The 14,663-nt window shown below is 50.8% G+C and overlaps 1 protein-coding gene across 3 annotated transcripts in view; it reads right to left on the bottom strand.

Annotated features, from left to right (window-relative positions):
• VPS11 (VPS11 core subunit of CORVET and HOPS complexes) overlaps positions 1–12,766 on the bottom strand; it is a 66,757-nt gene extending 53,991 nt beyond the window's left edge. The window contains exon 1 of one of the 3 annotated variants that reach the window (XM_085846607.1): positions 12,445–12,766. In XM_085846607.1, the coding sequence (XP_085702733.1) occupies positions 12,445–12,586 (142 nt within the window). In that variant the 5' untranslated portion in view covers positions 12,587–12,766. Of the gene's footprint in view, positions 1–12,433 lie in introns of all 3 variants that reach the window. The other 2 variants (XM_085846598.1, XM_085846589.1) reach the window with 2 other exon arrangements.
• Positions 12,767–14,663: the final 1,897 nt, after the last annotated feature.

Here is a 14,663-nt window from a genome sequence, read left to right as displayed (position 1 = left end):
TCGTGCCGGGAGCTGCACACCAGGGAGGCCGACGGCGCGACCTGGTCGAGGTGGAGACGCTCGTCGCGGGACTCGAGACAGAGTAGAAATCCTCCTTTCCCCGAGCATCAGCAACCCCCTCCTGTTTCCCCCCGCGCTGAGATAGTGCGACCAAGGGGGCCCCTTTTCCCACCCCCTACCAGACACTGTCCGCGAGGCCCGCGGAGTTGAGGCACCATCGCCGCTCCGCGTCTCATCACCAGACGGGTAGGCCCGACCCGGTCTCGGCCTCAGGCCCGCCTCATCCTTGAGGGTGTTCTTTTTCTTGGTTTTGGGTATGTGTTGTCGGCGCCGTCTGTGAAGTAGAATTGTATAAGTGTTGCCGTGTGCTCGGTAGTCGGTATTAGCTCTGCATTGTGTCTTCGCTTTTACATTTGCTTTTTGTGTAAAATTGCATTGTGTTTCTTTTCCTTTTCTATGTGCTTTTGGTGGAATTGAATATGTGTGCTTTCCGTTCATCGCGAATAAATGTGCTTTGTGTTGAACTGTTTCCCGCTTCGCTTCGTCATTTCTTTCATTGAATCCTCATCTTGCTTCACGTAAAGGGTTGGTAGTGGGCTGAATACGCCCGATAATTAATCGAACCGTCGAGGCCGACGATAACACCGCTCGGTTATCCCGATAGTACGGAACGGGTCGCTTAAGTGGCCCGTGTCCGAAGTCGACCTGCGGCGAGGTGCGATCGCCCGGTCTACCCTCCGTGTGGATACTTGGGTAGGTCGAATTTGGCGAGCAGCCCTATCCCACGCGGGGGCCGATTGGCTCGATCGCGGTGAGACCGAAAGGTCCACCCGTGACTGGTTCCCGGCGTTAGTCCGAGAGGGTCACGACTGGATTGTCCGTCCGGTGGGCGACGTGCCGCGATTCGAGTTACGTGGCCGTCCGCACGCCGGCGGGCGCGAATCCGTAACACTGGTGTCAGGTCGTGCGATACAAATCCATCGCCCTCCTCGCGGCACTGGTATTGGAGAACGGGACAACGGGCTCTCCTGTCTCCAGCGAAATTCACGGGAATCGGTCCAGGGGTGAGAGAAGCGACCCCCGATTCCCTCCAAATTACGAGCGATTCAAATTAACCCTTTGAGAGAAGCAAGATGGCGTCTCAAGGCGAGCGGGAGCCGGGGGTATTAGAAATGGATGTAGAATGTGTAGAATCCATGGCTCAGGACGAGATCACCGTGCAAGAGAAACCCGTACCAGAAGGTTGGGAAAGGCATCGATGCCGTTCATCTGGTCGGTTTTTTTATTATAACTCCACCACTAAATATAGTGAGTGGGAGTGGCCAGGGCAGGTGACAATACAGCACGTTATGGAACTCGCGCAGAGCATAATTGACGGAATGAAAGAAAGGAACAACGAAATGAAGAGAAATACGCAACAAATGGAAAATAAAAAAATGGATGGAAACGCACTCGAAGCGAAAAACCAAATGAAAGAAATGCGGGGTGAGATGCAGAGCATGGGCATAGGCCTGCAGGCAGGCATTACGGCAATGGCGAGGAGCGCAACGCGGACCACGGGCGAGAAAATGGCGCTGCCACGTGCTGGGACGAACGAGCTGGGGGGGAGTGCAACGGCTGTCAGGCCCGCGGTCGGGGCGGGCGAGAAAATAATTCGGGAGACGTGTAAGACGAGACACGAGGTAAAGAAGGCATTAGAAAAATCAAAAGAAAGTCAGGAGGAGACAGAGGAGGGATTGAAGGTCGAAACGGTGGAGTGTGAGAAAAGACTTCAAGACATGACGAAGAGAGTTGATAAGCTGGGACTGGAGGGAAAAACGGAGACAGAGGAACTGGGAAGACGGGTAGAAAACCACAAGCGCAAGCCGGAAGAACAGTTAGAAGCCAAAGCAAAGTCTGAGTGTGTGGAGATGAGAAAGGAATTGGAAAAGAAAGTTTCTGAGTTACAGAAACACCAAAACAAAGAGAGGGAACTACAAAACGAACTGAGAGTGTTAAAAGAGGAAAGGAAGAGAACGGAAAATGAAACTTTAAGAAACCACACTGTACAGATCGAACAGCTGGAAGCGAAGGCCAGACTAAAGAATGAGGAACAAGAAAGAGTAATGAAGGAAGAACGAATGAGACAGGAGAAAGAAATCAGTCAGTTGAAAGAAATGACGAGATTGCAGAAGGAGGAACAAGAAAGACAGTGGAATAGAAAACTGAAAGAGTATGAATTTGAAACTGAACGACAAAAGGAAAAAAATAGGTTTGAATACGAGGAGAAAGTAAAGGAGCAAGGAATGAAGCAGGAAGGAGAAATCAGGAGATTGAAGGACACAAGGAGATTGGAGAGGGAAGAACGAGAGGAACAATGGAATAGAAAACAAAAAGAACATGAATCTGAGGTTGACCAATTGAAAGAAAAGCTGAGGCTGGAGTACGAGGAGATAGACAAAGAACAGCAAATGAAACACAAACAGGAGATTAACCAAATGAAGAAAACCATGAAACTGGAGAAGGAAGGACAGGAGAGGAAACGAGGAAGAGTAATGAGACAGCAGCAAATGAAACACAAAAAGGAGATTAACCAAATGAAGCAAACCATGAAACTGGAGAAGGAAGGACAGGAGAGGAAACGAGGAAGAGTAGTGAGAGAACAGCGAATGAAACACAGGAAGGAAATGAGCCAATTGAAAGAAACGATGAGATTGGAAAACAAAGAGCAGGAGGAACAGTGGGAGAGAAAACAACAACTCTATGAGTGTGAAATTGAACAACTAAAACAGAGGGAGAACGAACAGCTAATGGGGCTCAGAGAGAAAGAACGACTCAGATGGGAAAGGAAAAGGAACCAGGAAGAGACAGAAAAAAGGAACCAGGAGAGAAAATGTATAGAGACACGGGAGACAGACAAAATAGAGGAGAGACTGCACGATGAAGACGGGGTAAGTGACGCACACACACACACGGAGGTAGTGGAGGATCATGGGGGTGAGCTGGCGGACTGGGTAGGGACCCAGTGCGAGCACCTGGATGGCCTCCTCCAGGAACGAGGGGAGGGAGTATGCCCCCTTGAGGCGAGTCACGACCAGGTGAGTTCGGTCGCGCTTTGCGAGGTCAAGGGGAGGAGTGCTGTGAACGGGTGCTCGGAGAGCTTGGGGGGTATAGAGGCCCCGGAGACCCTTGTGGGGACACGAATCCCCAGTGTGGTTGTCCCTGTGTGTGTGGTGCAAGGCGCGAATGCGTCCCCATGTGTGGAAGCGACCCCGTGTGTGAGTGGTGTGGTGGCGATGGTGCCAGGGTACGTGCTTCCCAGCACGCCGTGTGTGGATGAGGCACCGCGGGTGAGTGCCCCCGCGTGTGTGGGTGAGGAACCGTGTGTGGATGAGGCACCGCGGATGAGTGCCCCTGCGTGTGTGAGTGAGGGACGGTGTGTGGATGAGGCACCGCGGGTGAGTGCCCCCGCGTGTGTGGGTGAGGAACCGTGTGTGAGTGAGGCCGGGTGTGTGGATGAAACGGCCAGTGTGAGTGAAGCACCGCGGGTGAGTGCCCCCGCGTGTGCGAGTGAGGCACCACGTGTGAGTGCCCCCGCGCGAGTGAATGGAGCACCACGTGTGAGTGGTATGGGTTATGTAAGGGAGACCGTGTGTGTGAGAGAGCGGTATGTAAGGGAGATGTCGGTGGGCATGCGGGAGCACGCAGCCGCGTCTCCCGGTGTGAATGTGATGGAATGGACTGTGTGCGTCGTAACACGCAGGTGTGCGTGGGTCGAATGGCGACGACGGCGACAGAGGAATGAAAGCCGAGTAGCGGCTGAAGTTGTTTCGGGGACCGTGCCGGGTTCACCCAGCAGTGAGCACGCGGTCCGTGCTGTGCAACGCACGAGACCGCCACGTGCTCGCTTGCGAGAGTGAAGTCCCGGTCCGGAAACGCACGCGGTGGATTTGCCGATCCCGCGGACGGACAAAGTTTAGGCAGGATAACGGATTTGGACCGGACGGGTTCGCCACGCGATCGTGTGTGTTAAGCTCCAACGGGCAAAGCACATGTGTTCGCGTGGGGAACCCCTCGAGACGTGGGGCTTGTGTTTTTTTGTGCGCACGGTGACGCCGTGGCTGCACGTGGGGTTGGAATCCGGCAGGAGGGGTATCCCTGCCGGATGGTACCATCCAAGGAGGGGCGAGGAACACGTGCGGCTGCATGGCATCACGGGCAGGTGCAAAGTGCGCGAGTTGCCGCGCTGGTGATGCGCATGGAAAAAAAAAAAAAAAAGAGCAGGCCTCACTTTCGGGTGCAAAGGATTCCTGGGCAAGGGGTGGAAGACCCCCTTACCCTGGGCACAGGATGGAAACTAGTTAGGGGGAAGGGTTAGCTTAGTTAGACCGACTTCATGGGGCAGGGGTAAGTCCTCATGGAGTCCGTGGAATGGATTAGGTAGAGGGATTTAGTGAGCTTTAGGTTGGGAAATAAAATGGGATTATTTGGAGACAGTGACAGACTTGTGGATGTGTAGCGGGGACGTAGTTCAGCTACGTAGGTTAAATGGAACGTGCTATAGTTTAAGGGACGACGTGGGAGCACGAGTTAGTTAGGGGATGTAGTTAGGAGGATGGCAGAGTTCAGCGGTGTGTGTGTTGAAGAGTTGAGAGGTGAGTACATGATGAGTGAGTGAGGCCAGCGGGTCTGTGTGTGTGGAGTGAATGGGGAATGCATGGTGCGATGAGTGATTGGGGGGAGGAGTGACTCCCGCCCAAGGGACCCCGGGGTCAGAGTAAAGTGAGTTAGGGGGTGAGTCAAATTTACAAAATGGAGGTCATTTTGCTGTTGGTGGGAATGTAGGCTCGAAACCCATTTGGAGGGGTGCAGGAGCCCTGTTGACGGGCTTGGGAGCGTGGCTGCGAAAGGTGAGTATCGCTGAGTGGGTACCCCGGGCACCAGGCTAGTCGGCCGTGGTAGGCCAAGGGCCCATGGGGGGCCGGGATAGAGTAGTGGGCACGGGTGCGCCTGCTTGGTGCGGGGGCCCGGGGCGCCATTAGCCGCGTGGGCAGTGTTGTGGGCACGGGTGACCCTCGGAAAGGGGCCCGGGAGGCCGGCCTGCCACGTGTGCGTTTCAGGGGAGGTGCCATATGGGGGCACTCCCCGGTGCTAGGGAGCTGGTAGGCTCGGAGGCAGTGTAGTGCCCGGGGGTGCCATAGCGGGAGATTCGGCAGAGGGTCGTGCCTGCCAAAGGGAGCCACGTGTCCCAGCCATGAGACCGTGTGAGGGCACGGAGAGAAAATTGGGGGGCGAGGCCCGAAATTGTGAGGACACCAACACAGGCGACGGGAATCTGGGTTTATAGAACCAATAGTTTAAGCGAGAGGCGCTTGTTGAAAGCCCCGGGGTAGTTTAACAGTTAAATGGTTAGGGTAGATTAGGAGATGTACCCCTCCGTACCATCCATCCCCTCGTTCTCGTTGTGGGCCGCTGGACCCACTTTGGGTTAGATCGCTGAACTCTGGGGAGGCCATTCTGAGGCTTGAGTTGGGCCTTGACACAGGACGTTAGCTCTCCCTTACTCCCCTCCGGGAAGGGAACGTAGGGGTTGGGAGTAGGCTAGGTGACAGGATAGGTTAGCCGAACAAGGACAGTAAAGGGGGTTAGGGGACGATTTATAGTGGGGAGTTAAAAAAAAAAAAATTAAGTTGGGGCTAAATTGGGGTTTGACAAATTAAGGGAGTGGGTATGTACAGTGACAGGCAAAGGCGATAGGTTGGGAGGGAGACAGGTAGGTAGGTCCGAGCCCGCCTTCCAAGTGGCCAGCACCACCGCACTCCCTCCACCAACCTCCACGGAACGGCAAAGGCTGGCCACTTCATCGGCTGGCCGTGTTTTGCTTCAAGGCCTGTGCCGGCCAACTTCATCGGCAGCTGTTGTTTTGCTGCAAGGTCTGTGCCGGCCCACTTCATCTGCCGGCTGGCTGTTTTTTCTTCAAGGCCTGTGCCGGCCAGTTCATCTGCCGGCTGTGTTTGCCTGCAGCGGCCTTCTTCTGCGGGCTGTGTTTGCCTGCTGCCTTTGCCATGCCATGCCCACTGCCCATGTTCACCAGCCCCGTTCAATTTTTGCTTTGCCCCCCCCCCCCTGTTCATTGCCATGTGCGCCAGGATCAAGGCAACAGTTTGCAAGCTGCGAGACGGGCCTGCAGTGGCGGCCCGTGCACCGTGTTTGTGTTCATCCATCCATTCGTTGTGCTCATTGCGTGTGCCACTTGAGCTGGCACGGAGACTGCGTTGTGCAGCCCATGCACCGTTGTGGTTCACTGCGTTCAGTTCAAAAAGGAAGGCCTTGGACTGCGTGTGAGCAGCCAGCCACGTTCCCTGTCACCTGCATTGTTTTGAGCCAGAGACTGCATGCGAGCAGCCTGGCTCCCTGCTAACTGCTTTCTTTTTGCAGAGTTCATTGATCCTGGGCCATGGTTTAGTGTAAAATTTGTAAGTTAAGGTTAAGATGTACTGTAAATATGAGTGCGCCCCCGGCATGTTTGTCTTAGCGCCGGCAATTTTATTTAAGTCGTCCGTGTGAGTGAGTTTGTTTAGGTAGTTACGCAGCCCTCAGGTTATTTATTTTGGGGACACGAATACCATGAATGTCGCTCAGGGATCCGTAGGTAAAATGTACTAGGGGAAAACTACACATGATGGCACACGAGAATTTGACGACTCGGGACGAGTCTGAAAAAGGGGAGGGGGTAGTGTTGTGGTTACCAAATTCGCAAACCACCATTCAGGTCCCTTAGGTGAGATATCTCGGTAAGTATATGTGTAGTTAGGCCCAAACCCGTTGTCTAGTGGGAATACGTCATTTATGCGTGCTGCGACTCTTCAGGATAGCCGTTTTTCTTTTACTATCTTTATTTTGGACCAACCGCCATTGTTACCACCGCCAACCGCGTCTCAACAGTCGTCACAACATCAACCACCCACCACAACGCCGCTTCACCACAACAGCCACGACCTTTCCCGTCACACCTCGCAACCGTCGCATCGCCACCGTTCTTGCGCCGCTTGTGGGTACCGGTATTGGACTCGTGCAGGGCGCGCGCCGAACAGCGTGTACAAAACCACGGATTTTCCGCTCCAAAAACGGATCAAAAACGACACACGCCCACTTTTGTTCCGTCCAATCGGTGAGCGAGGGGCGATTTGGCCCCGCCTCCAGGGCGTTGGAGGGCGGTCGCTATATGCAAATTCATGGATCAAAATGCATTCACGCCCACTTTTTCTCGGGCCAATGGGGAGCGAGGTGAAAGGTCGAAGGCAGGGGGTCAAAGGCGAAGCCACGGGGCTTATATAAGCGGCTGCGTTCGTCAGAAAAGAGTCGTTGGTCGTCGTCGTCGTCGTGTGCGTTGGAGTCGGAGCGAAGAGGACGGAGCTGTGGAGAGGCGGCAAAGGCAGACGAGGGGGTGCTCGCGTCGTGCCGGGAGCTGCACACCAGGGAGGCCGACGGCGCGACCTGGTCGAGGTGGAGACGCTCGTCGCGGGACTCGAGACAAAGTAGAAATCCTCCTTTCCCCGAGCATCAGCAACCCCCTCCTGTTTCCCCCCGCGCTGAGATAGTGCGACCAAGGGGGCCCCTTTTCCCACCCCCTACCAGACACTGTCCGCGAGGCCCGCGGAGTTGAGGCACCATCGCCGCTCCGCGTCTCATCACCAGACGGGTAGGCCCGACCCGGTCTCGGCCTCAGGCCCGCCTCATCCTTGAGGGTGTTCTTTTTCTTGGTTTTGGGTATGTGTTGTCGGCGCCGTCTGTGAAGTAAAATTGTATAAGTGTTGCCGTGTGCTCGGTAGTCGGTATTAGCTCTGCATTGTGTCTTCGCTTTTACATTTGCTTTTTGTGTAAAATTGCATTGTGTTTCTTTTCCTTTTCTATGTGCTTTTGGTGGAATTGAATATGTGTGCTTTCCGTTCATCGCGAATAAATGTGCTTTGTGTTGAACTGTTTCCCGCTTCGCTTCGTCATTTCTTTCATTGAATCCTCATCTTGCTTCACGTAAAGGGTTGGTAGTGGGCTGAATACGCCCGATAATTAATCGAACCGTCGAGGCCGACGATAACACCGCTCGGTTATCCCGATAGTACGGAACGGGTCGCTTAAGTGGCCCGTGTCCGAAGTCGACCTGCGGCGAGGTGCGATCGCCCGGTCTACCCTCCGTGTGGGTACTTGGGTAGGTCGAATTTGGCGAGCAGCCCTATCCCACGCGGGGGCCGATTGGCTCGATTGCCGTGAGACCGAAAGGTCCACCCGTGACTGGTTCCCGGCGTTAGTCCGAGAGGGTCACGACTGGATTGTCCGTCCGGTGGGCGACGTGCCGCGATTCGAGTTACGTGGCCGTCCGCACGCCGGCGGGCGCGAATCCGTAACAATATATATATATATATATATATATATATATATATATATATATATATATATATATATATATATATATATATATATATATATATATATATATATATATATATATATACTCGCGATACCCGTGCACATTCACGGGATAGCATTACAACTTAGCTGGTACCAGACGACAGACCGTACACGGGGAATGACAAAAATACGCATTGTGCAAAATACAAGTGCTACTATGGAATGCCAAGACTTCCCAAACATTGTCAGCATGTCCGCTAAGTGCCACAGCAATTTCATAGGGATCGTGTGACGGCGAGCCGAGTTTTTAGTGTGCAAGCCTGGTGTATTATAATAGATATATACATATATATATATATATATATATATATATATATATATATATATATATATATATATTTTGTTACAGGACGGGTGTCAGCCGCCAACCGACCACTCTGAACGGAACCGCAAGTCGAGTCGGCCCGACCGATCACCCGGAATATAGATCGCCGCCCGGATAACTCTGAGGACGGGTCCTTGTACAAGAACCGAAATACGCCAATCGGCAGATCACGTGGGGTAGGGTCGATTGCCAATCTTCAAGGTACCTAAATACCCACGTGATCCAACAACCGGGGTATTCCACCCTCGACGGAACTCGTACGGAACAAACCGCCGAGGCAAGCTTGTCCGTGCACGTTTCCGAGCGGCGTAATCGCCAAGAACCGTCGGTCCAAATGTCCCCCTATTAGGGCAAACCAACGGCTTTCTAACTCCCAACACACGAAATGATCAGTCAATGAGGGAATGGATGCAACGAGCAGATTTACATTCACACAAGGACGTTTATTATAATAAAACACGTATGCAATTAAATAAGGCAAAACATGTATGCAATTGTTCAAGCAACAAAAGCACGACAAAAGAACTACAACCGTCTACTTATTATGTACAGTCATTTACACTTCACAGCAGTTCCTACTTATTAGACGGGCCCACGGACACACGTATACGCGCGCGCGCGCGCGCACACACACACACACACACACACACACACACACACACACACACACACACACACACACACACACACACACACACACACACACACACACACACACACACACACACACACACAAGAAACGGTGGCTGAGGCCTTTACTCACGAGCTCCAGCTTGGAGGACAGGTGAGCTGAAACTCAGAGCTTGACTCGAACCTTTCCACCTCGTGTGGTCTTCAAGTTGTCCGGACCCGGGCTCCAGCGAGAGCAAGCTGGATCCAATCGCTGCGATCCTTCCCGAGCTCCCGCGAATCCTCCCGCGCTTCTCAACACATGCCGGTGAGACGAGGCGCCGATCCTTCCTGTCGATCGTCGCTTCCCCGAGGAACCAACTCCAGGAAAAGGCCGATGCGTCGCACCAAGCCGGGAAACAAAATGGAGAACAAAAAGCTCCACGAACCAAGAAGAAGAGGAAGAAGAGGAAGAAGCCTCACTCGCAGCTCGAACCGAACAACCGGCTAAAGTTCCTTCCAAAACAAAGCAGCAGCCGAAGCTCACTGAGCCAGCCGAAGCAAAAAGCTTCCGAAGGCCTCAAGCCAAGCAAGCCAAGCAGGACCCGATGGCCTGCTGAACGACTGCTCTCTCCGAAGCAGAAAGCTTACTCCTCCCACGGGACTCTTCACGAACTCTGCCATGGGACTCCCACGAACTCAGCCCGACCACGGGACTCCCACGAATTCAGCACACGAACAAAGAAAGGGTCTTCTCTTTATCCTTTGCACCCCCTCCCCCACACCCGGCGTGACTCATGCCCTTGTGATCCACCCCCGCTCAACCACGGGTGGAAGGGAGTTGTTGACGTCACCGCAGGGTTCTTCTTCCTCTTCGCAGAAGAGGGAGAGGGACGTCTCCATTGTTCGCTCCCTAACTATTAAAATCGATCCGCAGCGCATCTAATCAATTTCAAAACATTTAAACAATGGAAGGTGAGCTATGAAGGAAACATGCACTTTTCGACATAGCTGACTCAGGGAACCTGTATGTGTGCAATTGAATTTGAAATTCGTAACAATATATGGATACACACAGCGAGTCAGAAGTTGCACCCGATTTCTGTCAGTTGATCGTTTGTTTGCCATTTGTATTACAGTGTACAAGAAGGTAGAAATAAATGAATGACATGTTTATCTAACCATTTATTCAATAAAAATTATTACGGAACTGTACCAAGCTGTTTTACTTACAATTTTCAAAGTGCCCTCCCTCGTGATCGATGCACAATTGCAGCCGATCAGGCACAGAGCGGCACACACGTCTGCAGAGTTCGATATCAATTTCCTCAAACTTTGCAGTGATTTGAGCGTTCAATTCCTGAATGGTACGAGGCTTTTCACGATAAACAAGGTCTTTCATGAGCCCCCAAAGAAACAAATCTGGAGGTGTAAGGTCTGGGGAGCGTGCCGACCACTCGATCGGACCGCGGCGGCCGATCCACTTTCTGGGAAAGTTTTCATCAAGCCACTGACGAACATAACGTCCATAATGAGGTGGAGCTCCATCATACTGGAAATAATAGTCCTGATCTTGTACCCTGGGCCAAATGAAGGTTTGCAACATATCCAGGTAAACCTCTGCAGTGACAAATCCCTCAAAGAAAAAGGGTCCAATTATCCCAAATGGAGATATGGCTGCCCAAACTGTCACTCCAGGTAAATTTACCTCCTCAACTGTCACTCTTGGGTTATTCGCAGCCCAGTCGACACGATTGTGTCTGTTAATTGTGGCATTAAGCTCAATTTGGTGCAAATTCAGTCACTTTCCAAACTCGCAGCAATAACCTGCAAAACAAAATCAAAAATAAATAAAAAATTACGAAAATTAATAATCTGCAAGACAATTATTAACAACATGACTTCCCAGAAAGAATCTGACAGCCGAAAAAAGTAGAAACCGGGCGCTACTTTTGACACCCTGTATGTGTATGTATATATGTATATGGTGTACGGACGGATTCAAACGGAACGAGGTGGACAGGTTGGGTATGTGATGAGGAACGACTAAAACACACACACACACACACACACACACACACACACACACACACACACACACACACACACACACACACACACACACACACACACACGGTGTATAATGCAAATGCTACATTTGGAGTCGCACCACTCGGTCACAAGGAATAACAAGGAAACAGGATGCAGGAGGTCATTTGGCCCATCATGGCTACACCACACCAACTTCCAACACCCAATGAGATAAATCCATCAAAACGATTGAATTTAATGGGGGGAGGTATATCGAGTGGGGGGGAGGGGTTATACAGAGTGGGCCGGTTATATAGAGTGGGGGGTATATAGTGTCGGGGGGGAGGTTATATAGAGTGGGGGGTTATATAGAGTGCGGGGGGAGTTATATAGAGTGAGGGGGTAATATAGAGTGGGGGGGTTATATAGAGTGGGGGAGTTATATAGAGTGGGGGAGTTATATAGAGTGGGGGTTATATAGAGTGGGGGGTTATATAGAGTGGGGGGTTATATAGAGTGGGGGGGTTATATAGAGTGGGGGGTTATATAGAGTGGGGGTTATATAGAGTGGGGGGTTATATAGAGTGGGGGGTTATATAGAGTGGGGGGTTATATAGAGTGGGGGGTTATATAGAGTGGGGGTTATATAGAGTGGGGGGTTATATAGAGTGGGGGTTATATAGAGTGGGGGGTTATATAGAGTGGGGGGTTATATAGAGTGGGGGTTATATAGAGTGGGGGGTTATATAGAGTGGGGGTTATATAGAGTGGGGGTTATATAGAGTGGGGGGTTATATAGAGTGAGGGGGAGTTATATAGAGTGAGGGGAGTTATATAGAGTGAGGGGGAGTTATATAGAGTGAGGGGGAGTTATATAGAGTGAGGGGGAGTTATATAGAGTGGGGGGTTATATAGAGTGGGGGGTTATATAGAGTGGGGGGGAGTTATATAGAGTGGGGGGGGGCGAAGGCGGTTTTCGAGTGAAGGATATACGTCTCAAAGTCGCACCACGCGGCTCACGTAAAGGATATCACCGAACACGAGGTGTCCCTTTCCACAGGAGCAAACGCTGATGTTCAGGTCACACAGGGAGTCGAGCGGAGAGGCGCTTCCCTCCTGTTTCACCTGGTCCTTGTCAAAGAACAGAAACCGCCGCCACTGAAGGAACGCCATCGTCGGTCCGGCTGAGACCTCCTAGTCGTACAGACAACAGCCGCACGCACACAGATGCCAATTTAACCCACTGTGAGGAATCACCACCTGTTTGTTAACTGTTACACACAATACACCACAGCGTCAAAAAGCGGGAAGCGGGAAGCGGGACGGCAGCCTAACTGCGCGGAACGCAGTGTGTACACCGTTCGTTTCGATGCAGCAAGTTTTCCCCTCGTGTTTATCCGGTTATCAGACATTTCCATAACAGGCATGATCGATACGAATTGTAAAGGTTAACATTAAGGTCGGTTAGCGTGTTTTATTCATCAATTCCTCCGAAGAGAAAAAAACGAGTCACACTCGAGCTAAGAGATTTATTGCGATACACCTCAGGATTGAGGATTGGATATAATGCCTCCCATGTTATGAAGTTTTTCACACCGGAGGAGTCCACCAGGACAAGATGTCATCAACTCAAGCTGAAGACATTTTATCGCGAGATGAAAATCAGAGAGTGCCTTTGCTGTCCGTTGTATAAAGAATTGGAATTATCTTGCTCGTCACGTGATCGAGTCTGTTCCGTTAAATCGGTTTAAATCTGCGCTTGGCCTGAGCAACATTGGTTTGACCATTCCTTGAAGTTTAACCCCCTATAAGAGTTTAAGACATTGTGAGGACGGGCACATGAGAAATGTTTTTCGTCTCAAACTTCAGTGAAGCAAAGTAAAGTGAAAACACGATATTTCGCAATTACTGAATCCCAAACAACGATTAAAAGAGGGCTAAAGCTGACGTCACAATACCCCACTGTGCGAACTGGCCGTCACCTCAAAGATGGAGGCGTCTGCACGAGGCAATAATGCGTGACGTCATTGTAAAGAATAAAGATGTCGATAGAAAACATATAAAAGTGCATCGCTCTTGTTCTTGGTTCACGAAAAAAAAATTCACGAAAAAATAAGTGACCACTATATTCGTTATGGGTGTGTCTGTCTGTCTGTCTGTCTGTCTGTCTGTCTGTCTGTCTGTCCCGAGCATAGCTCCGTGGGTTTTGATCCGATCCTGATAAAATTTTGGTGGGAGGTTTATATAATGATCAAGTTGTGTTTTCCTGAGAATGGGTGTGGTGTGCCCATTATGGGCGGAGCCACGCCCAAAAAACGTGTTTTTAGGGGGTATCCGATTTCATTTTGCATCTTCTCCTCGGGAGTTTGTCGAATCTGGCAGGGGTTTCGGTTTTTGGTTAGCCCAATGGCACCTGCATAGCCCCACGGAGCTCCATTTTTCATTTTCATCCCAAGGTCAAGGTCACAAGGTCACGAACTTAGAAAATTGCGAATTTTGACATAAAAATGCCTCTCCTCCGAGGGGGTTTGTCAAATATGGCAGGGTTTTCAGTATTTGGTTAGCCCAATGGCACCCGCATAGCCCCATGGAGCTCGATTTTTCATTTTAGTCCCAAGGTTACGGTCACAAGGTCACAAACTTAGAAAATGTCAAAAAAAAATCAAAAAAGCCTAGAAGGTACTGAGTGGAGCGCATACCTCCACCACGTAATGCCTGATCCACGAGAACATATCGGGCCCAATACATTTTTTTAATATTATGCTATTAGACAGTACTATATCGTTTTTGTCCCTCTCTCTCAATGTTGAAGAATCACTTTAAAAATTAAATAATTCTCGTTTCCAGTTCCAGATCCGGATCTTCACCAAAATTGAATAAATTCATCCTTGCCACACACCCAACGTGTCCACCAAGTTTCGTCCGAATCCTTCTACAACTTTTTGAGATATCGTGCTGTATATCATTGTCGGCCTAATCTCTCTATGGTGAAGAATCACTGAAAAAAATTATCGTATCCCGGAAAAAAATTCTCGTGTCCGGATCCAGATCTTCAGCAAAATCTAATTAACTCGTTCTCGTCACACACACAACCTGTCTACCAAATTTTGTCCGATTGCATCCGCAACTTTTTGAGATATTGCGCTCACAGACAGACATGGGTGAAAACATCACCTCCACCAACCTTTGTTGGTGGAGGTAAAATACAAAAACATTGACAATTTTAAGTGACCTTGACCTTGACCTTTTG

This window comes from Eptatretus burgeri, chromosome 1, assembly GCF_056783735.1.
Source record: "Eptatretus burgeri isolate ZD-2024b chromosome 1, Ebu_testis_v1, whole genome shotgun sequence".
Classification (NCBI taxonomy): Eukaryota; Metazoa; Chordata; class Myxini; order Myxiniformes; family Myxinidae; genus Eptatretus; species Eptatretus burgeri.
This window is presented reverse-complemented; position numbering and strand designations above follow the sequence as displayed.